At 39.8% G+C, this 23,895-nt stretch overlaps 1 protein-coding gene across 3 annotated transcripts in view; it reads left to right on the top strand.

Moving 5' to 3' along the window:
- LOC131052257 (uncharacterized) overlaps positions 1 to 23,895 on the top strand; it is a 214,279-nt gene that overhangs the window by 115,907 nt on the left and 74,477 nt on the right. For all 3 annotated transcript variants that reach the window (XM_057986897.2, XM_057986890.2, XM_057986882.2), the window contains 2 exons: positions 3,173 to 3,244; positions 3,651 to 3,743. In XM_057986897.2, coding sequence (XP_057842880.2) covers positions 3,173 to 3,244; positions 3,651 to 3,743 — 165 coding nt within the window. The remainder of the gene's footprint in view (positions 1 to 3,172; positions 3,245 to 3,650; positions 3,744 to 23,895) is intronic.

Raw genomic sequence — 23,895 nt, 5'->3', positions numbered from 1 at the left:
TCAAATGCTCTTTTCTTGACATGAGATGAATCTTGAGCTTTCTGCACAGGCTAAAAATCATTGAGGGGTACATGCTATTATCAAAAATGCTTTTTGTTCAGTGCCAGGTCGTCATGTTTGTTGGTCACTTCTTTCTGTGTTTCAAATTTGTTGAATATGTACTTGTCCTATTCTTTTTACATTCCTTAAATATTCAAATAAGATAAAGTTGTAGTTTGGTTTGCTCCAAGCATGTTTCATTTTATACATCTCATTCAATCCTTACATAATTGGATTGATAAGCATATAAGCTAAGTAATTGGTTCCGGTTCGGATTCAGGTACGGATTTGTGGATTCGGCAAATTTTTTTTCTTGGGTACGGGTTCGTCCGTACACACACACACACACACATATATATATATATTTATTAATTTTTATATATATATATATATTAATATTGTATATATATGTTCAAACTTCAAACATCAAAATTATATATGTTCACAATTCAAACATACAAATATGAAACATACAATGTAACTTTCCCATACAATGACACATAAATGATAACAGATAAATCATAAATCATAAATCCATAATTACCAATGCCAATAAATATTCTGATATTGATATATCGTAAATGTAATATCATATTCATAATTTGCAAAAAGATAATATTCAAGTTTCAAGTTTCTCACACCTTTGTAGTCGTCACCTTCGAAGAAAAATACAAAAACTAAGAAACCTGACTGTAGAGAAAAAACCTTCAAAAATGCAAGTAGAATGAGTTGAATGCATGTTTTGATGCATGAAATGCATCATAAAGGGGCGGATTAGGGTTTAGATGTTAAAATAGGATTAAAAAATTTGATTTTTAATTGTTTTTATTTGTTTTCTAACCCGTGGGCCCCGTTTTTGGGTTCCCAAGTTTTAATTGTTTTTATTTGTTTTCTAACCCGTGGGCCCCGTTTTTGGGTTCCCAATTTTTAATTGTTTTTATTTGTTTTCTAACCCATGGGCCCCGTTTTTGGGAACCCACGGGTTTGGGTTCACCTGGGTCCTCCTTGGTTCGACCTGGGTCCTGCCCGCTGGGTTCCCTATGGGTCCTGCCACGCAGGACCCATAGGGAATCTAGCCGCTTGGGCAGGACTCGGGTGGGACCCAGGTCAAACAGGCTTGGACTAGGACCGGGCATGAGCCAGGACCAGGACCTGGGCATTTTAGGGAAGAACTGATAACTGAGCATATAAGTTATAAATTTATCACATTGCAGCTGAGTGTTAATGTTAGAACCAAAAACACAAGACACAGAAATCTGAAACAATAAAATTTCACAAGAACAAGATACACAAGAATTTATCCTGGGAAAACCCTCCACCTGAGGGTGAAAAACCCAGCCACACCAAAAATCAACCTTTTATTGAAGGCACAAATTTGAATACAAAGCTCTCAAGCTTAATCAAGCAAGGATCTAAACATGATTGTTTGCATTTAACAATCAACAAAATAATTCAATAACATCTCAAGAAAACTGATGGTAAAAACTGATAGTTTCTACCATACGGCTAGCACATAAGCTCTCTACAATATGAAATACTCATACATCAATCATATATGAAGAGAAGATACAGAAACACAGATGAAGATCTAAAGCTTCTCAGACGGATGATCTCATAAGCAAATATATATATCTCAACTCCCTTATTAACATCTTGCACCTAAGTTACCGGTTCGGGTTCGGATTTGGGTACGGATTCGTGGATTCGGCCCAAAAAAAATAATCTTGGGTACGGGTACAGGTACGGGTTCGTCCGTACATATATATATATATATATATATATATATATATATATATATTTTAATTATATATATATACCCATATACTATATATATGGTCAATATATACAATCCATACAAAAATAAAATATACAATGTGACTTTCCATACATAAATGATAAATGATAAATCATAAATCCATAATTATTAATTGCCAATGCCAATAAATATTCATATATCGCAAATGTAATCAGTAAACTAATAACTAAAGTCTAATATCATATTCAAAATTTGCAAAAAAGATAATATTCAAGTTTCAAGTCTTTTTTAAAAATTCATAAAGGGGCGAATTAGAGTTTTATTATAAAAAAACTATTTTAAAAAGTCTTTTTTTATTATCTTTTATTGTTTTTTTGACCCGTGGGCCCCGTTTTTGGGAAACCACAGGCCTGGGTTCACGTGGGTCCTCCCCGGGTTCTCCTTGGGTTCCACCCAGGTCTTTCCTAGGTGGCCAGGTTCCCTGTGGGTCCTGCGACGCAGGACCCACAGGGAACCCGGCCACCTGGGAAGGACCCAGGAGGAACCCAAGGAGAACCCGGGGAGAACCAGGACTAGGCAAGAACCAGAACCGGAACCCAGGCCAAAAGGGGAAGAACCGGTAACTTAGTCTTGCACGCACCCAACAACCTGCTAATGCTACTATATATAAGAACAAGGCTTGAAGATATCTCTTGACGGAGGAAGACGGAAAGCTGAAGCGCCATAAGCTACCGGCAGTTACAAAGTGAGCCGTTACATAAACCGGTTATCAAAAGAGCAACATAGGCGATGACCTCTCAATGGATGAAAAACGAGGAGGGAAGAAATCGCTGCCAGCACACACGAGGCTTCCCTGAAGCTGCAAGTCATACACATAGGTCGGTGACAGTTATCAAGGAAGCCGTTACCCTTCCAGCTATGAAGAAACCCAAAGAATCAAACACAAGACTCAAAATTGCTGAACAATATAGATTCACAACCATTGCAGGAATAATGAAATCTCCTGCAGCTACAAACATTAACACTGAGATGTTATTAGTATCTAAGTTGCATCAGACCTCCTTTCATTCCTAGCAAACGTTCATCAAATATTTATTTTAGTACAAAGCTGTATCAAGTACTAATTTATCAAGATTGATATTCTTTTGACATCAGCAAACTGAATAGCTTGCATTTTTTTCTATGCAACCAGGGTTCCAAATACCATATAGCATATACTGTCAATCATCTGTATTGATGAAGTTAGCCATTCCTTTGTGGAGAATGGATTGTATGGACAAATTGTCTTCCAGTTCTTCAATCTCGTCTTCTATAATGAATTAGTTTCAACATATGAATGATTTATTTCCATGCACTAAAAAATGGTTAATTTTGTAGGTACTAAAGGTCAAAGTTTGTGGGCTGGATCGTTCTCGTCATCGCATCAACTTATCCTTGAAACAACTAAAGGTATTTTATTGAAAACTTATCACTGCATATTCAGGAAAATAACTAAATAGATATTGGTTTTTACACTGGAGCCTTTATAAGTTTAGGTTTAAACTTTAATAACAGAAGCCTATTAGCTTTGTCTTCACTGTGATTTTGTGTTCATTTTAAAACCAATTTCTTCATTTTCCAATAATGATTTGTATCAAAGTTTCTCTGCTCTTGATTATAGTTATGCCTAGTTAGCTAACATGACAAAGCTTTTCTGGAGTTACTTGAGAATATTAAATTAGTGTTATTCATGCACTCTATAAATATTTTGGAAGAAATGTTAATAGATGGATACATCATGAGAATTCAGTATCAAATTTTCTGAACAGATATTTTATGCTATAAGTAATGCTAAATTTGATGTACATTTTGGCAGCCTGATCCGTTGCTTGAGAATCTGGAATCAATTCTTAAGGAAGATGATGATCATACAAGTAGCAGCCTTGAGCATGCTGAGCTCAATAGTGAGGTGATTTTAAAATCAAAAATATCTGCAGGCTTCAGAGGAGTTATTTTCATATCTCTTGTTAACAAAATCAATCTTTTTTGTCAGGCAGGCAGCAGAACAATAACAAAAAATAGAAAATCTTTTCTAGGTCCCCCACTACCAGCTTTAGTTTTACATGATCGGTTGATGGTCTTTCTCAACTGTTTCACCACATATTTTAAATGCTTTTAATCTATTGAATCAGGATTTATAGAATACTGAGCTTTTTGGACAATGTAATTAAAGCCCTTTGTGCACTGAAATTAATTCTTTGCTATCCCTTGTACAGTTGCTCTTAGATTTTTCTTGAATTGGTTATATAATATTCTCTGCTTGATATCCATCTAAAGATGCCTTAACTTTCAGGTTCACATTTAAGTTTCTGCTTTATACCCTTTTGCATTTATAAGTATCCTTCTTTTCTTTTTAAACACAAGCAGGCTGCCCTTTGTAGCGTTAGCATTTATAATGCTATATACTGTAGTAACATAAATCTATTTGCATTAATTGAATATAATGTTTCTTTATGGTTCTACTAAATATGGATGCTATGAGCATAATAATGAAATTTATACTGTTATTTTTATCAATGAATAGAAATCAGTACCTTTGGCAAATTGTAAGATTAACATATAAGACTGCTGCTTTTCTTAACACAGTGTAGGCAACTTCTTAAATTTGGTGCTAATTCTTTCCTTGAGAATTCCTTCCATCAAAGGCTGTAATAGTCCAAAGATGTATGTACTATTAGTTCTTATTGATTTGTTTGTAGTGGAATCCCTATAATTCTTCTATTACACGCCCCCTTCAAACTTTAAGATCTCTCCTTGTTATATCATGATCCTTTGCAACCTTTCATTTTACACAATGTCACTGTTGTCATTTTTATGACATCCTTGGTCCATCAGTAAGAACCGATCAAAGATATGTTCCATGGACCAGCGCTGCCCTAGTTGATCAAGGGCAAAGCCAATGGAAGGTTGAATGTTAGGTGTTGTCTTCTTGGAACCCCAAGTTCAAAGCCTTTTCCTTATGATCCTAGAATCTTGGAACCCCCAAGTTCCAAGCCTTTTCCTCATGACCCCGGAATCCCGAAACCCCCAAGTTCCAAGCCTTTTCCTCATGACCCCAAAATCCCAGAACCCCCAAGTTCCAAGCCTTTTCCTCATGATCCCAGAATCCCAGTTACCCATGTTCCAAGCCTTTTCGTCATGACCCCGGAATCTCGGAACCCCAAGTTCCAATCCTTTTTCTCATGACCCCGGAATCTCGAAACCCCAAGTTCCAAGTCTATTCCTCATGACCTTGGTATCCCAAAACCCCAAGGTTCCAAGACTCCTCTCCCCTTGTGGCAAGACCCGACGTTTGACTTCCGACGACTTGCAACACTTCCAGATGACGTGATCAACACTCAAGGCTCTTAATGCTCCACCAACCCCTACAATTTGTCTACTTTCATTCATGGAGCTATAGGGGCACATTAATGCTTTTTGCAGGGTTGCCATCAAGTGGAGTCCAGAGCCATGCTTATTTATGGTTACTTGATGGCCTTCATGTCAGGCCTACATGCTCTGACTCTGGAATGTTAGACAATCCACCTTCTAGATGTACTTTTCTTCTTGGGGTTGCCTTGTCAAGGTATGGCCAGGTTGTTTGCATGTATGTCATGTCAAGTATGTGCACTTCCCTGCCTTCCCAGACTGACAGTCCTATGCACACACAAGGGTCAAGGCTTCCCTTCCTTGACCATTGGTCTCTTCTTTGCGACCAGTTTGCTATATATAGGATGTTAAGCCTCATTGTAAAGGGTTCTCTCCCTGTTGGCTTGAGCTATTTTTTGCTCTTTCACTTTTCTTGAAGACTTGTATATTTCTTGCATTTCTGCAACTGTAAGTTTGGCCATTAGCCTTATAATGAATTGAAATTATCATTCTTGCCTTCCTTCAACTTATGCATGTTGTGTATGTTTTATCATTCTTGCCTTCCTTCAACTTATGCATGTTGTGTATGTTTTCTTACCTTCATTGTAAGTGCATGTTTTGTGGCTTTCTCTTATGTATATGCTATGTTAACTTGTTTCTGAGTGTTACTTGTGGGAAACCTTCTCCCCTTTGACATTCAACAAATTCTAACCTTCATACACGCGTTTGGGGTCATTCATGCAACTGAAGTTTTTGCATCTCTAGGGTATTTCAATTGATTCTTTGTGTCATTTTGGGTGGGGAGAGGAACATCTCTTATCTTGCTACATCACCTCCTTTCATTTTAGCATTTCCTTCTTCCCTTTTCCTTTGCAAGCTGTTAGGATAGGTTTAGAAGTAGACTTTGGAGTGTTGAGTTGGGTCAACACCTGTACTTGGATTGAGAAGGAAGCCGACCTTCTCCGGAGATTCAACTCCATTGCGCAAGGTCCCACACTTCGGGGTTGTTTCCATGTTTTTCAAGGTTGCCGAGTTGATAGCTCAACAAGGGTGCAAACTTTTGTGACGACAGTCACTACCCTCTTCCATTTGCTTCACCTCTCACATTATTGTGATTGCATATTGTAATGTCCCCATTTGTGATTTACCTTAATTTAGTCCTAAGACCACAATTCCAACTTAAGGTGAGAATTTTAATACATTTATAAATATAATTTTATCTCATTATAATATTTAACTTAAAAGTCTAAGAATAGTTCGGAAGGTAGAACTTATCTTGATAGCTTTCTCTTTTTTGACAATGAGAGATATGTTATGATCTTGTCTTATAATTGCTCATAGTGATTGAGTTGCTATGTCAGATGTAATCTTTTAATCTTCAGTTCACAGTGCCTGATTTGTTCTTATTATACCATACGATATGGAAGGAGAGGCTATGCCTCAATGTGTCGCTGTGTCTGATCTCTTATTGATCACTGTCCCTAAATGAAGACTTGTGACCATGTGATGGAATTTCATGGATTGGTTATGAGAGAATTGGAGATCTGATTCTGATTGCTGTTCCTGGTAAATCTCTTTATAGTCATCCAACCTCTTTGATGTTGTTTCTGACTTATCTATTCTTGGGCCTGCGTCCTTTGCCTTGCAATGGGTGGGTGATCACCACCTTCACTTGGCAATTTTACTTCTCTGTTGAGCACTTCAATATGAAGTAAGAATATAAAACACTAATCCCCTTCCCACATTCCCTACATCCTCCTTTAAATATGCATTGAACAATTCTAATAGTTATGTCCTTTTATTGAAACGCTTTACTCTTGATTGACCACATCCTTCAGTATTTAGTATTAGATTAGTTTCTTATCAATCCTTTCTTTTAATAGCATTACCCCATGATGAACCGCAACACACAAATGAACCACCATCTTAAGCATGTTTGTTACCTTGGTATCGGTCAATACTTGTTTGACTTGTCTTAACAAATCCCACATGGCCATTTGATTGCTGTTTGTTTGATATAAACAAATCTCTGCTATGGATTGTCTTTGTCCTTACATAATATCACCACTATATTAATGTTCATCATGTGTACCATCTTGATGAGTCGGCTGGCCACTTTAATCATTTGGCTCAATCCACCCACTTGAAGACTATTGAATCACTTGATAGTCTAATCGAACTCGTCTGATCTCTGTACTGACAAAAAGCTCGGCATAGGCAAAACTTGTTAAATTGTCTTTGATATACTTAGTTGATGTTAAATACTGCTTTGTCTCTCTTCAAGCCGTTGTCCATAATGTGTATTCATCGATCTTATTCATATAGTTGTCTAACTTGCATATCCTTGTTATTTGTTAACCAGTAGTGATGATGTCGACCCTATACCTTAGTCATGTGTCATTCTTTGTATTGGCTTTGTTCATGTATTGTAGGCTATCATCCTTTGTAAAGATAATACAAGGACCTTTCTCAACTGTTTACTGTATATCAATGTAATTTTTCCTTAATATCATGCTAGTTCTAATAATGATTAGTTTAAATCTTTAATGAATTTTTTTTAATCGTTTATCAAATCTAGTTGTCTTGAGGTCCGGAATGGGGACATTAAACCACTTTGGTATTGATAGAGCTTTTGATTTTCTTGGTTCTACCATTATTAAAAGTGTCTAGAAGACCTGTGAATGGATCTAGGGTGGTAGTTAAGGTATATATATGAACACAAAATTAGTATGAAGAGCATTCAAGTAATTATCATTGATCTGGTCACAATCTAGCCTATTTATGCTGCAATTTGAGCTTGTAATTTCTGTCATAAAATCAGAAAATTGTTCATTTAATGCCTGTATAAACTCTATAGTAAAAAGTCAATTAAAATTAGTGTCAATGATATAATATCTTGACTAGGGGATTTGTCTTGGATGAAAGAAGAATCAGATCCAACGAATGTTTTGCCTATGGAAACTATTTCAGAGACATAAGAGGTAAATGCACAGTACAGAATAAGAGATGCTAGTATGCCATAAGATAAGTGTTATAACTCCAAAGAAACAAGTATATTTTCCTTCATATAGTCCCCAGTTACAATGATAACCATAGGATAGAATAGTAACCAGAAACTCAGAGCAATGCTTTCATTAATGCCAAAATGTCTAGTACAATAATCATTCTTTGCATCAGTGTATCCAACAACAAGTACAAGAGCATATATAAAGACACGGTCGAGGGTTGCAGTTACCACCCATGAGGAACCGTCGTGCAACAGACAGCTATCCTCGACGACACTAACATACTTAACCAACGTAGCTTAACAAGTAGTACAAAGCCCATTTTACGACCAACATCATCCCCCCCCTAAGAAAAGTCGTCTCCGGACGACAAGGACAAAAATCCGGGACTAACACAACAAAATGGGGATGAAGTACACTGTATACAATAAGAAAATCACAGAGAAGAAGGGGCTGAGGGGGCATCCCCGAAGGAGGTAGTTGCCCTGCCGATGAAGAAGATGCAGGAACTGCTGACACCAGTCGAGCCCGAAACTCATACACTTGCTGCGTCCTCGCCTGAAAACCCTTTTCTGCTACCATCCGATGCTCAAGTGTGGATTTCACCATTATTGCTTCTGCAAGGAGTTCTTTTTTTCCTTGACATCACAGTCCTCCGGTGCCTAAACCAAACTTGTTTGCAAAACACGCTTTTCAATCTCAGCCTCCACCAACTGCTACTCAAATGATACTCTCCCTAGCCAATTTGTCCTCGATAGCTACCCGCGTTGCCCTCTCGGCATCCAACTCTTGGGTACGTTGAGCTAAGTCTCACGCTACTATTGCCTCCAACCTGGTGATTAGCTCCTCCTGAGCTCTCTGTGCATCCACCAAGGTAACCTCACGTCCAGTCGAGACATACTCCGAGTTCCTCAAAGCGTACCATTCATGCCTGGAAGTGGCCACAACCCTCTGGCACAAAGGCTAGGAGACGCCTCAAATCCTCCATCACACTCCCCAAAGGCTAATAACTGAACTGAATAACTCCCTTGTGCCGTACGACTTCGTGTGCTTGCAATGCCTTCCCTCAAACCCTGTTTGTTTGCAACCTCCAAATCCGTCTCCCTCTACGGCTTATGGCTTCCCCGCCAATGCTTAGCTTCAGGCTTCTTTCTCACAGTACAAAACAACCCCAACACTTACCGTGACTTCTCTGATGCCCTTCGCCCAACTCAAAAGTGTATTGTAGCTCAAAAATAAACTGGGGGTCTGGGGGTAGTGCCCCCAACCGGGTCGAGGGGCAGCGCCAGTGGCCCCCCCGACGGTGGTCCCACCGCACGACAGTTCCACCGTGGCCACCGATTTTTTATTTTTTTATTTTTTAAATTTAATTTTCTAATCTAATTGTCCAGAAAGCGTTCGGCTCGGGTCCCATGCCTCTGGGATAGCCCTTCATCCTTCTCGGTTTGCCTCACTCGAGAGTCTCTCGCTTTGGTCCCGTGCCTTTGGAGTCGCCTGCCCGGCCTCTCGGGTCCCCTTCCATCCTCTCAGGTCGCCCTCCGGACTCTCGGGTCCCCCTCCAGACTCTCAGGTGTCCTTCCGGTCTCTCGGGTCCCCTGCTCGCTTCTCATGGTAGGGTTTCAATTTGGACCCGTTGATGGCAAGTCTATTTTCAATGGCCATTCGAAGACCTGGAACCATAAATTCTACAGGGACCACGGTCTCCTTCCCGTATATAAGAAGAAGAAGAAGAATAAAGATTTTGAAGGCTGCGGCCTTCCACTTAGGGTTCCAATCGTTGCCGACACGAATGATCTTGGGATTATCTACATCACCGAGGTTTGTCTCTTTCAATTTTACCTCTTGATACTTGATGGGTTCTTCCTTCGAGAACTGGTGTGCGGTGGTGTCACTCACACAGGTGTCTCCCTTCAAATATTCTCTGTATTCCGGCAGGTACACCTCCTCTGTTACTTGCTCTGGTTCCTCTACTTCGAGCCTGTAGCTCTAGAACATTTCGTAATCCTCCATCTACCAGCGGAAGAGCCCTTTCAATGACCTCGTCTCATCCTCAGAGCACTCTCCTAGTTTTAGAATCCCTTCGTCGTTGGGCTCCATGCAGCCCCGTCCTTCATCCCTCAGGTCGCCATCTCCTTCACCCTCCGATTTTGAAGATGATGCTTGTTTCTCACTAACCAACTGCGTCCCAAGGTCTATGATAAACTTCCTTCCTCCATTCTCCATAGACAGAGTGTTCTTCTTCCAGTTGTGGGTGGCCTTGGTTGCCACCAGCCACCCTCTCCCTAAGATTGCATCATACCAAAGAAATGGGACTCGGACTCGGCACGGACTTGGCAAGGGTGACTCAACTCGGGACTCGGATCGGCGAGGACTCGGCAGGACTCGGCAAAGTGAAAAACCCAAGAAATTTAGCGATTTTTAAGGATTTAAAACTTGTTTCATGCACCCTTTATTAAACAAACCTTAAATACACAATAACATCATCAAATAGAAGTTAATTTGATGATCATCACATACACAAGTGTCAAGTATACATCGATCACATTATGATTAGTATAAACGCAAATGGTAGCTGAAGTAAATAGCAACCAATAACCATAGATATATAAATAGTGTCAAATGTAAAAATATTACAAAACTCATGGAATATGAAATCCATGACATCAAAATTCAAATGTTCCAGTTCCACACATATATCAAAAGTAAAACAACTACAAGTCTATGGCTCAGAGGAGCCTGGGTCCTTCCTACGAAGGCGTCTAACCCTAAGGTAGGTCCTGGATGCGTCAACAACCATACTCTCTGCCCGTGACTCCATTCTACCCACACCAACATCAGCTATGTGTGGCTCTAGCTCAGGCTCTGGCTCTGGCTCTCCTCGCGCTCTAACCTCCTCCTCTGCCATGGCTACAGCCTGTTGTGCGAATCGCACACCCATCCCCGTCTTGGACAGGGACCCCCCAGTTTGTGCCTTTCTGTCCTTGCGGAAGAGGAAGGGGATATGAAGGGTCAAGTGCCGCTAAAACCAAATTCGGCCTCGAGGGCCATATTGCGAACTTAAAACTCCCCAATTCTCGCAAAATCGCCTAAATGTGAAGAAAGAGTTAAGGCCTGCAATGATGTTGAAATGCCAATTTTCGCCAAGGGATGCAAGGGAGATAAAATCTGAAAAGTGAAAAGTTGGCAAAAATACCCCAAATGGCCAAATTCAGACCTTTTAGCCAAAATTTGAAAAAGTAAAAGTTGGCAAAAGTGCCCAAAGGGCTGAATTTGGGCCTTTAAGTGAAAATTTGAAAAAGTAAAAGTTGGCAAAAGTGTCCAAAGGGCCGAATTTGGGCCTTTAAGTGAAAATCTGAAAAGTGAAAAGTTGGCAAAAATGCCCCAAATGGCCAAATTCGGACCTTTTAGCCAAAATTTGAAAAAGTAAAAGTTGGCAAAAGTGCCGAATTTGGACCTTTAAGTGAAAATCTGAAAAGTGAAAAGTTGGCAAAAATGCCCCAAATGGCCAAATTCGGACCTTTTAGCCAAAATTTGAAAAAGTAAAAGTTGGCAAAAGTGCCCAAGGGCCGAATTTGGACCTTCAAGTGAAAATCTGAAAAGTGAAAAGGTGGCAAAAATGCCTCAAAGGGCCAAATTCGGACCTTTTAGCCAAAATGTGAAAAGTGAAAAGTTTGCAAAAGTGCCCAAAATCCCGAAATTCACCATTAAGGGGTGAAAATATCAAAGTTTTTAAAACTTTTCGAACGCCCCTCTTGCCCGAAATTGCCAGGAACAACTAAATTCGCGGAAGGAGTAAAAGCGTTCAAACTTGGGAAATTTTCAAATGACCCTCTAGGCGTTAAATTTTAATATTTGTTAAATTAAATTAATTAATTTTTCAAATTGATTTTATTGAAATGAAATTGATCGTTCGCAGGTCGTAGGACGTCATTAGAGAACCAGGAGAAAGACCTACAACGCACATCGAAGAAGGATCGCAATCAAGGCCAGGTGCTGAAGACTAGAAAAGAAAAAACATGTGGGAACGCGTTGTAGGAGTGCGATAGCAAACCAAACATTGGGAACCGTGCCGCTGAACAAAGATGAAGTCCACCATCGGGACCAAAGACCAAAGAACACTTTGAATGCTGCAAGTTTATGCCTTCTCGAGAAAAAGCACACAGCTGGATTTAGTTTCAAGAATTCAATTTTTAAAAAGCTGAAATTGTTTTATTGTAAAACTACTTGTACGTCCCACTCAGATATTTTGAAAGAAAGGGGAAACAAGTCAGTTGTGGACAGTTATGTCCAACTACCGGATAGACTCAAATTGAAGGCAAATAGTGGCAGGTAGTTGAAATTGTGGTTAAATGGATGAGTGAGAATTTAATGGGCATGGGTTAAGGCTGCTAGTTTTTGGAAGGCAGATCAGGACCCTTGGATGCAGTCCATCCTGGCCTCTGATTCAAAATTGTAAAAACTATAAAAGGCAGAGGCCTTTCTTTTGTAAAGGGTTAGATAGTTAGAGATTGTTGGATAGTTAGACTTTGGTGAGAGAGTTAGATTTTAGAGTTAGAATAGGTTAGATTTTAAGCAGTAGCATAGAGATGCTGCAGAAATTGTTGTAATAGGCAACTGAAATCAATATATATAAACATTGATTTGGTGTTTATTGTCTTGTTTTCATCCTGTTTGCATGGTTTCTCTCAGAATTTTAGATAGATCTTTCTGTTTTGGGTGTGCAGGTATTTGATAAATTCAGGCTCATACCATTGAGGATATATTGATTGTGTATCCTTTTGTATGGTTAACCTGAGCCTTTAATTGTGCTTAGTTCAATTGCAGGTGTCCGTCTGAGCTACGCCAGAATTGGGTGCTTAGCCATGCGTCTCCAGTCTGAAAATCTTCCAAGTCCCTTTGAAGATTGCACCGTTCCTGCAAGGTTGTGAGCTATTCTCGCCAAGCAGGAATTGGTTATGTTGAATCCGTCTACCCGCATACCCGTGTTGTTAGTTTAAGATCTCCTAACCCTTTCCTTTTGCTCTTTATTACGTAATTCGAGAATCGCAACAGACCAGCTTATTGCAAATCGTAAGTCCCCTTATGCTCCCAGCAAATCACATCGGCCACTGAGTAATCCCGTAGTCAAGACCTGACAAGCAAAACCTTAAGGTCGTCCCTTTTGATCAAACAAAAAACAGCATTAGGGATTTCCTTATCTCAAGAGAGGATAGGATACTCAGCGAGTACATTCTATTCTGCGTTGGCCGGATGAAGTCGCAAGTTCAGCGATTTTAGACACGTCAACACAACCTCAGCCTCTCTATGTACCTGGTCGATCCAATCTAAGTCCTCATCACCAAAGATAGGATCTGTAGCCTCACTGATCCACTCAGATTTTGGATCAACCTCCTCTAGTGTGATCGGGGTGCTGTCATGGTCCATAACTTGTTTGTGTCTAAGACGGAGGTTGTAATGAACAAAGACTAGATCATTCAACCTCTCGACAGACAGTCTATTGCGCCTCTTGGAGTGTATGTGCTCAAACATACTCCAATTGCGCTCACAACTGGAAGCACTGCATGGCTGGCTCAAAATACGAATGGCTACCTATTGAAGATTTGGTGTTTTAGGACCAAACATCTGCCACCACCTATCTGAGATGAGAAAAAGGAAAAAAAAATCAGCCTCATTTAATAATTAATAACAAATTGAATAACATATAATTAAAATTATGCTCTTAATTTCTTAAAATATACATTTTACCTGGCTGCATTTTTGTCCGATTTTCTTTGCAAAGCAGACAAGAGAAGACCTCCCCTTTAGCATTAGAAAAAGCCTCTAGCTTCTGGGCTATACTACTGCTATGACCAAGCGACATTCGCTCTATCACTGAGTAAAGCCCACTAAGAACCTCCTCATCCGCCTTGAAATCAGGGCGGAAATGGAATGCCGGATTGAGGTAGTAAGCAGCTGCATGAAGGGACCTGTGAAGCTGTGTCTGCCATCTCCTGTCAATGATATTATTTGAAAGAAATGAATGCATATTACAAATGTTTAAAAAAAAATGTAAATTTTGCTTATAAAACACCAAAAAAGCCAAAAAATATAAATCTTACCTCTTATTAGAAGGTTGAATTGAAATGCAACCTCTTTCCAATCCTCTCTAACAAGCTTTTGATGCACCAAATGCAAGTATTACACTGCCCCAATGTGATTTGTTGAAGAAATTCTACTCCTCCTCCTTGCTGGTTGCCCTACTGTGCTCTCTTCTTTTTCCTCACAACTCACTCTTCTACTCGTATTTTTCAATAGAATGAAAGAGATGCCTTTTACAACTTAGCATAAAATATAAATGAAAAAAAAAGCAAGTAAAACCATTTTTTAACATGTTTTTTTTTGCTTTTTCGGCTGTTTACACTGGCCGAGTTATGATCTCGGTACTCGTCGGGTCCGAGTCGAGTCACTGAGTCACGTGACTCGTCGTGACTCGGCCAAAACTTGCCGAGTCCTGGTTTGAGCCACCCAGGACTCGCTGAGGGTGACTCGACCCGTGACTCGCCGAGTTTTGGCGAGTCACGAAACCCCTTTTTTCTTTAGTTGGATTACCACGAAGTCCAGTATGAAGGGTTGCGGCTCGATGGTAACTTGCTGGCCCATCAGTGTCCCGATCGGTTTGATTCCATGCTGATCTACTCCCAGCAGATTGAATGTAGGTGGCCACAGCGTCGGCTTCCCCAGGTTCTGCTAGGTTTCTTCTAGAAGAACATTCACTCCCGATCCACCATCGACAATGGTATTGGTTAGAATGGTGCCAAGGATACCCATCTGCACAATGGCCAGGTTCCTTCCAGTGTTAACTACCAACAGCCTGGGGTCTATTGCAGACCCCCCAGGAACATCCGTGTGGTGGTTGGTATTGGTTTGTGGTTGGGAGAGATTATTCAGCAACGCCGTTCGTAATTGAGGCATCGTTTGGAGGAGATCGTGTACCTTCACAGGCACCTGCAGTTTTAAAATTTGATTTAGTATAGCCTCGTCCACCTCCGGTCGGCTGGAAGTACCCTTCGTACCCTTCGCCTTTGCCCTCTCTCGTATCTCTTTCTCAATTTCTTCCCATGCTTCCCGTACCCTTCGCTTCTCCGTCTTCGGGTCTAGGCACGTTGCTTGTCTGGCTTGGGCGCGGGTTACGGCTAGCACTTCCTCTTCTTTGGTTTCCTCGATATTGAGCAAGTTGACGCCGGACTTCGGGCAGGTAGCGTCTTTGTGGTCTCGCAGTCTGCACCATTTGCACAAATATTGTGTGGCCTCTCCCTTTGGGCAGTCTCGGGCGAAGTGCCCCCATTAGCTGCATGCTCTATATTGTATCATCGGTCGGCCTTTGGAGTTGTATTGGATTCGGCTCCTTGTATTGTTATTGTTGTTTCGTCCTCGGCACCGGTTATCTCGGTAGCCTCTCGATGTTGCATTGTTGTTCGCCTGGGAGCTGCCGGTACCGCTCGATGTAGTTGGTTGTTCCTGCATAAGTAATACTTGTTGGTTTCGTGTTTTCATGTTGTAGGGGCATTCCTTGGTGGGATGCCCCATCAACTGGCATATATCACAATAGGCCTTCTTTGGGCAAGAACCTTTCATGTGGCCATCCGTCTTACATTCTGTGCACCAAAGCTCCCCTTCATCGGTCTTGGTCGGACCTCCCCAATTTGCGTTTTAGGATGCCACCTTAGTCCTTCCCAATGACGTTGATCTACAAACAATCGATTTCAACTTGAATTAATAACCTCGCAAAATTAAATAAATTTAACAAATAAGTGTCGAAAAACACTTAGAAACTTTGAATGCGCTTTGTTGAAGCAAACTCGGTCCTAGAAAGTAAAATCGCAAGACCTGGAGGAACTCGTCCTTTTGGGCCAAAATGCAAACGTGTAAAAAGTGCTCCCTTTCTTTTAACTTGACAAAATTTGGCCTTTGAATTAAAATGAGAGAGTTTCATTTGACTCGGCCTTTTGGGTTAAGTGAATTGGGTGCTTGGAAAGAAAATGTGAGAAATGTTTAAATCGCTTAAGTCGTATGCCAAATTCGGGTTTGATGAAGGAAATGTGTGATTTGCTCTATTTCTTGCAAAACATGGTAAAATGCCAAGTTTCATTATAACGCCCTCCACTAGAGAAATTCGGATTTTTGCTTTAATGAATTTCAGATTTTAAATAAAAATGAGTGAACCTTTTATTATTTTGACTTGTGTGATTTTCCTTTGGTTTCACTTTCTTTGCTTTGAAAACTCGGGACTCTTAGCGTGAATGTGCGACTTACACCTCATATGCCCAAATTCGGCCTTTTGGAAACGATTGCAAACTTTCATTTTTAGAACTCCCTCTTTCACTTTATGTTATAATTTTGAACTTTATATTGTGCGCTTAAGGGGGAAATTCGGCCATTTCAGGGTAAATGAGTGATTTTGTGTTCTTCGCAAAATGCTCAAAGTCGTTGAACTTTGCATTTAATCGTTTTCTTTGCTAAGCAAACAGATGGAAATTGCTGAACCTAGTTTTAACGTGCTCTTTTGCTAAGTGGAAATTCGGGATTTTTAATGCACATGCGCGACCTTCATTCGACTTAAATCGGGCGATTTGAAGATGTTGGCGAGGGTTTTTATTCTGCCTTTTATTGCTTCGCCCTTTACTTTGGCGAATTTCGGGTTTTTGCTTATAGAAATGCGACCTTGGTTTCTTAAATAAAACTCGTGACCCTTACCAAAAAAGTCCGAAATCTCCCTTTGCTTACAAAACTCGGGTTTTCACAAAAAAATATGAGCAATTTTCTCTTGCCCCTTTATTCAGGATTCCGCTAGGTTTAGCAAGCGATTACACATTTTATATGGGCAAATGCTCGACCTTCTCTGTGATTCCATTTCAGGATTTGATAGGGTGGGGCTATCCTTGGCATTTTACGACACATTCAAGGCCAATGATCTCAATACTTTGACTTCTAAACCTACGATTTTGAAGGCATGACTATAGGTGAATGGCGACTCGGGTGGGAAATGTTCCTGAACATTTCAAGGATGACAATCCGGATCGAACCTAGAATCTCTGGTTAAAATCCCATAGACCAACCCCAATGATAAAAGACAAATTCAAAGTAAAAATGAGGTTGCAAATTGAATCACGTCACCAATATTGGAAATCAAGTGTGTACAGTGAAGTTCATTCTAACTTGAAGAAAGTTGAAATATCATTGTTCAGTCAAGACAAGCTACGTAGGGGGACCCTAACTTCAAAAGCAACTTGGACATTGCCTCGCTACCAGCAAGTGTCTATAGCCCCGACGAGGTTATCTCTTGTAAGCTCACAAAGATTGCTCTATGTCTGGTAAATTTTCTTTTTGAGTACTGATAGAGGTGTTTGCACTCCCAAAGCCAAGCATTTTGATATTTCTTTTGCTTTTCAATTCTTCTTTTCTTTTGATTTTTTTTCTTTTGTTTTCACTTGGTTACTTTGGCTGGTAAGCAATGAAGCCTACCTGGGATTGAGGGTTATAGTAGTCGCTGAAGCAGAGCTTCAAAATTTTTACTTGCAATGACTTCCCTTTGATAAAACAACAAGCTTAAACGATATTTAAGCGTTAAATGTGCAGTGATCACAATGTTGGTGACAAGACACAGTAAGCAACTAAATTTAAAAAATGACTAAGCCTTAAAACAAATGAACTGACTACGAGGTCAACCGTCAATTGGGTGCTCTACCAAAGCTGCCATCCAAGAAACAGACCAGAAAACATCCTAACTCCGTACACCAAAGCTATGCAAAGCAAACATACCCCTACACAAATGACATGGAGACAATCCCTTCCGAAAGGAAGCCTACACTACAACAAGGAAAACTAAACTAAAACAAAAAACGGGAAATCTAAAGCTAAAACAGAAAACAAAACCTAAACTAACTATATACAAGAGAGACTGACTATACAAAATGTGGACTATATGCATGCGTCCCCAATCTAGGATGATTTCTCAATATGTGCAGCAGTAACTGGGCAGCGGGGATAGTCCTAAGTTTGGCTGACTTGTCCTTGTATTCTGAAAAGAAAATTTTCAGTTGGCCACTCTCACGTTTAATCAGGACATTGGGCAATATTAACAATTGGGGAAGTTCATTAGGTCCATGGTTAATCCATTTACAGGTTGCTTTCCCGAAATATTCAAAATTAACGGGAGAGAGGAAAGAAACAACCTGGCGCATTTCTGAGTCGTGCAGGGTGTTGAGTGGTAGGAGATCCTTAGTAGCCTCAGCAGGTTGCAATTGGTGGTGCAGCATCCCACTCGCGTCCAGTTTGTGCAAATGAGCATCAGATTCTACATCAGGTTGCACAAGCTGAAGAGCAGTCTTGAATTCGAACTCAGGAAAGTGGAATTCATCATCCATCGATGCATCTTTAGATTGTATGAACCATGTGGCCTTATGTGTCTCTGTCAGCATGTCCTTAAACAACAAGGACTCTTCGATAGCTTGGTCCTCATAAACCTCCCCAATGGGCTCTTGGAATGTATCCTCCATTTGTAGGGCTGCTGCAAACCTCTCCTCAGTGTCTGGCTGATCTACGGGGTGCACTTGATTGTCTTCTTCAGTCTTGTCTTCCTCAGGCACAAGGACAACAAAATCATTTGCTGCCATAGTTTGATTAGCAGGTTCATCTTGGTCAGCACTTGGCAACTCCATCTTTTCACCATCGGAGAGTGTGGTGTTGCATTGATGTTGCATTCTTCTATTTTCATCAGCAATGAGGTATGCACTCCACACTGTGCTAGTGATGCACTCTTCTGGTGATTCCAGCAGTCCGTACTGGGCTTTGACTTCATTGACTGCTTCCTGATATAGCGAGCAAGTGAATTCTGAATGAGGGGTGTGATGAATTATGTACCACCAGGGTGACAACATGCTCTCTAATCGTATTTCTTCATTGAGACCAAATTGGTTCTCAATTAGATTCTTGAATCGGGTAAAATCATCGATGCTTGATGGAGGACTGGGGATATCCGATTGTATGAGCTCCTCTGACTTGGGGATATCCTAGAAAAATATTTGTCCCTACAGCGCTAGCTCGATTCGACAGAAACGTTAAGCAGTTTAACTCTTCATGGTCTGTTGTATTGTGGATTTTGCAGTGACTTGCGGATGCAAACTTAGATAGTTGCTTGGGGTACAATTGTGCACTCAATCTCTCATGAAACTGGGATATATCAGCCTGGGAACTGTTTTCATGTAGGGCCTACTCACACATCTTGACTCAGAATTTTTTTGGAAAGTCGGATTACCAACTCCCTCTGGTCAACGTAGAATAGAATTTGTTGAGTATCCTATCCTCTCTTGCGTAAGGAACCCCTAATGCTGTTTTGGATGGTCAAAGGGGACAACCTCAAGGTTCCAAATGTCAGGTCATGACTGCGGGATAGCTCAACGGTTTGATGTGTTTTGCTGGTAACACAAGGGGGCTTACATTTACAACAAGTTGGTCTACATCCAATGATGCTGCGATTCTCAAGTTGCGGAAATAAAGATCAAAAGGGAAGGGTTAAGGAGACCTAAGGACAGTGATGATAACATCTAATGTAGTGGGTAGACAAATTTCCATAAATCGATTCTTGTTTGGCCAGAGACACCCTCACAACTCGACAAGAATAGTGCAAGCTCTAAAGGGATGAACGATTTTCAGACTGGAGATACTCATTTACGCACCCAGTTCTGGTGTAGCCTGAGGTGAATACCCAGTTGAACTAAGCATAGTTTCAGGTTCATACCATTGGGGACCCGCTGATTGTAGGTCATCGTGTATGCTTAGTCTGAACCCAAAACTGTGCATAGTTCAACTGTAGGTATTCACCTTAGGTTGCGCCAGAATTGGGTGCCTAAATGAGTATCTTCGTTTGAAAATCCTTCATCCCTTTGGAGCTTGCACTGTTCTTGTCGAGTTGTGAGGGTGTCTCTAGCGAAACAAGAATTGGTTTATGGAAATCTGTCTACTCGCTGCATTAGTTGTTATTATCACTGTCCTTAGGTCTCCTAAACCCTTCCCTTTTGATCTTTATTTCCGCAGCTTGAGAATCGTAGCATCGTTGGATGTAGACCAGCTTGTTGTAAATATAAGCCCCCTTGTGTTACCGACAAAACACATCAAACCATTGAGCTATCCCACAGTCATGACTTGACATTTGAAACCTTGAGGTTGTCCCCTTTGATCACCCAAAACAGCATTAGGGATTCCTTACGCAAGAGAGGATAGGATACTCAACAAATTCAATTCTGCGTTGACCGAAGGGAGTTGGTAATCCGACTTTAGCCACGTCAACACTACCTAATCTTTAGCAATCCCAAGGGATAAAAGGATCAATGGAATAAATATTGATCCCACTAGTAATCTGGTTCAATAGAAGAAGAGACATTTGTGACAATATTTGTTAAATTAAGATGCTCGATTTGAATAACAAAGATAGTCATCAAAACCAAATAAAAATACATACCAATTAATATAAGACATTAACTAGTTCATTGGATCATTGCTTTCAGATTCCTTGAAAGAGCAAAAGCAACAAGTATGTATACAAATGAGATATCCAAATGGGATACTTTGAAGCATAGTAGGAAAAATCTTTTGGGGAAAAAATAGGCAAACCAAAAGTAAAAGATAGTTTGAAAAAACTGGATTCATAAAAAAACATAAAAACTTGAAGAAAAATAGTCAAAACTACCTTTTTAAAAAAATTTAAGGGCATTTCCATAGCATAGAGATATTGAGAGTAAAAAAAATAGAGTTTAACCCATGAATTGTAGAATATAGATTTTCGTTGTTTATATTCATACATTGATTACATTGCACAAAACACACCACACCAACATAAATTATCACTTGATGCTAACAGTTGTCAAAATGCCAATTGCAATATTGTTTGTGACTTTGTACAAAGTTGTGAGATTTTGCCAAGATCTAGAGGCAATGGAAAGCACAAATAAGAGAGACAAAATATATGATAGGAATAAACTGTATTCTATCAAGATGCAAAATATGATCAACTGGATCATTACAAGATGTTGATTGATTGCTCGTACAAACAATGTAGATGAGTTTGCTTATATAAGTAAGGCTAGGGATATGTGAGCACACAAACATGACATGTGGCTCAATAAGAAACAAGGGTAGGTAGGAAATAGGTGTGGGTAGGTAAGAGAAACAATAAAATATTCCACATGAGGTGGATTGTAACAACAAGATAAGATCAACACCATAAAAGGTGGAAATTCTCCTAAACACACTATCCCAATGTGGCACAAACACCCAAGTGTCTCATACCCAAACTACTATTAAATGCATGTACCTAAGTAAACTTAAGTAAAGTGTAATAATATCCATGATGAATAATTATTTACACCAACACCCCCCCTTAAGTGCAACTTAGGGGAATGCACTAAAGTCTACAATGCAACTAAGCAATGCAAGATGGGTCTCGGCTATGAGGCCATGTTAGGTACCCAAGTACAAATGCAAATGCAATCTCCCATAAACGGAGAAAGAGAGAAAAATCCAATGGAAAAAAGCCCTCCCCCAAAAGAGAGATGATGAAAGCACACAATGCTCTCAATGTCGAATCTTCTGCAAAGATGGTCCAATGATGATGACCAAAATACCTCCCCATAAGGAAGAAAGAGAGCCAATGCTGCACCAATAATGTCAAAGTGTGACAAAGCTAGATACCAAGTCGATGACGATGAATCACTCGCTACAACAAAAAGAAGATTAGGCATGGAGACAACCTGCTTTGAGCATCATTTGGATACTCGTAAATGGCAGAAATACTGGTACAATCCAAGTCTCATGGGAGCCATGCACAAATGTGTACAATCTAAGTCTCAACTGGAGCCATGCACCAAGTCTCACAAGATATTCCTAATCTACATGTACAAGAGGATTATATCAAATAGTCAACAATAACAAGATACAAAGAGGTGTTGACACTTTATGATAGTGCGAGTACAACATTGCTCATGCAAGAGCATACAACTTGATAAAATATTCAAATGTGGAAACATGAAAATGATGCCACCAACAAAGAAGCCCTATAGAATACTGCAGATGAAGATGCCTTCGAATGAAATTTCACCAAGAGATATAAATGAACAACTGACCCCCATATAAAGATCATGTTGGCAATTGAAAATAATGGTAAAGTGGACTTCTAATTTCAATGATTACAACTACCCCAATAAAGCTCTCATAGACTCAAATTAATTATGCAAAAGATCAAATTGAGATCTAAGCATTCACAATTGCCAAATATGCTAAAAAATGGCCAAATACTGAAAGTACAAACTCTACTTAAAATCACTGCAAACAAATGGCAGATTATGAAAGTAGACAAAAAATTATGCACTTTCAAAAAAAACGGCACCTGAAAAGGAGATATGAGCCCAAACGAAGCCTCTAAAGTTGTAAAAATTGGGATTTCACAATTTCAAAAAAACCTGTATCCGAAAATCAGAAAACTCCTACACCATTGTACAGATCACGAAATTCTACCCCAAAACAAAAAAAAAAGCTCGAAAAAAGGAGTCCGGATGAGTGAGATATCGCTATCTGAAAATTGCCTGCAAAATTATAATTTCTGGAAAATTTCCGTCGCAACTTCAAACTTCAAATGCCTCTAGATTTGGCCTTTGAAGTCTGATTTGGATGAAACAAAAGGCAAAATGGACTTTCTTGGACCTCCTCAATCCAATGGTAACCTCAGATTTGATCCATTAAGCTTCAATAATAACTTGCAATAGAAAGCTCCAAAATACACAACCCCAAATAGCATCAAATTTCTCTCAATTGGCAAACTAATGACACTCTAATGGCTCTGATACCATGCGAGATTTTGCCAAGATCTAGAGGCAATGGAAAACACAAATAAGAGAGAAAATATATGATAGGAATAAACTGTATTCTATCAAGATGCAAAATATGATCAACTGGATCATTACAAGATGTTGATTGATTGCCCGTACAAACAATGTAGATGAGCCTGCTTATATAGGCAAGACTAGGGATATGTGAGAACACAAACATGACATGTGGCTCAATAAGAAACAAGGGTAGGTAGGAAATAGGTGTGGGTAGGTAGGAGAAACAATAAAATATTGCACATGAGGTGGATTGTAACAAGAAGATAAGATCAACACCATAAAAGGTGGAAATTCTCCTACACACACTATCCCAATGTGACACAAACACCCAAGTGTCTCATATCCAAACTACTATTAAATGCATGTACCTAAATAAACTTAAGTAAAGTGTAATAATATCCATGATGAATAATTATTTACACCAACAAAAGTCAACCTATAAACTAAGTAAAAAGTTCCAAAAAATCAAATGTAGTCAATGACATGCTAGAGGGTAGGAGGTCCTGATGATGAATCTCCTAGGTGAGAGCTTGTCCTAGCTCGTTCAATTTCATGAGGATTTGAGTTGGCCTCCACCATGGTATCAAAATCATTAGGCTCAAGAAAATCATCACCAACGATCCACTCAAACTTTGGATCAATCTCGTCAAAGTCAATTGGCTCCCCTTCCTTAATAGTTCCTATTTTTGTGCATGTAGAAATTAGTCTTTGCCTTATAATTGAAAGTCAAAAAGAATACAATTTTGACTGCATACAAGTATATTGAAAGTCTTACCCTGAGCTTTTTGTGGCT

The sequence above is a fragment of the Cryptomeria japonica genome, chromosome 8, assembly GCF_030272615.1.
Source record: "Cryptomeria japonica chromosome 8, Sugi_1.0, whole genome shotgun sequence".
Classification (NCBI taxonomy): Eukaryota; Viridiplantae; Streptophyta; class Pinopsida; order Cupressales; family Cupressaceae; genus Cryptomeria; species Cryptomeria japonica.
Note: the sequence above shows the minus strand (reverse complement) of the source record. Positions and strands in the feature narration are given on the sequence as shown.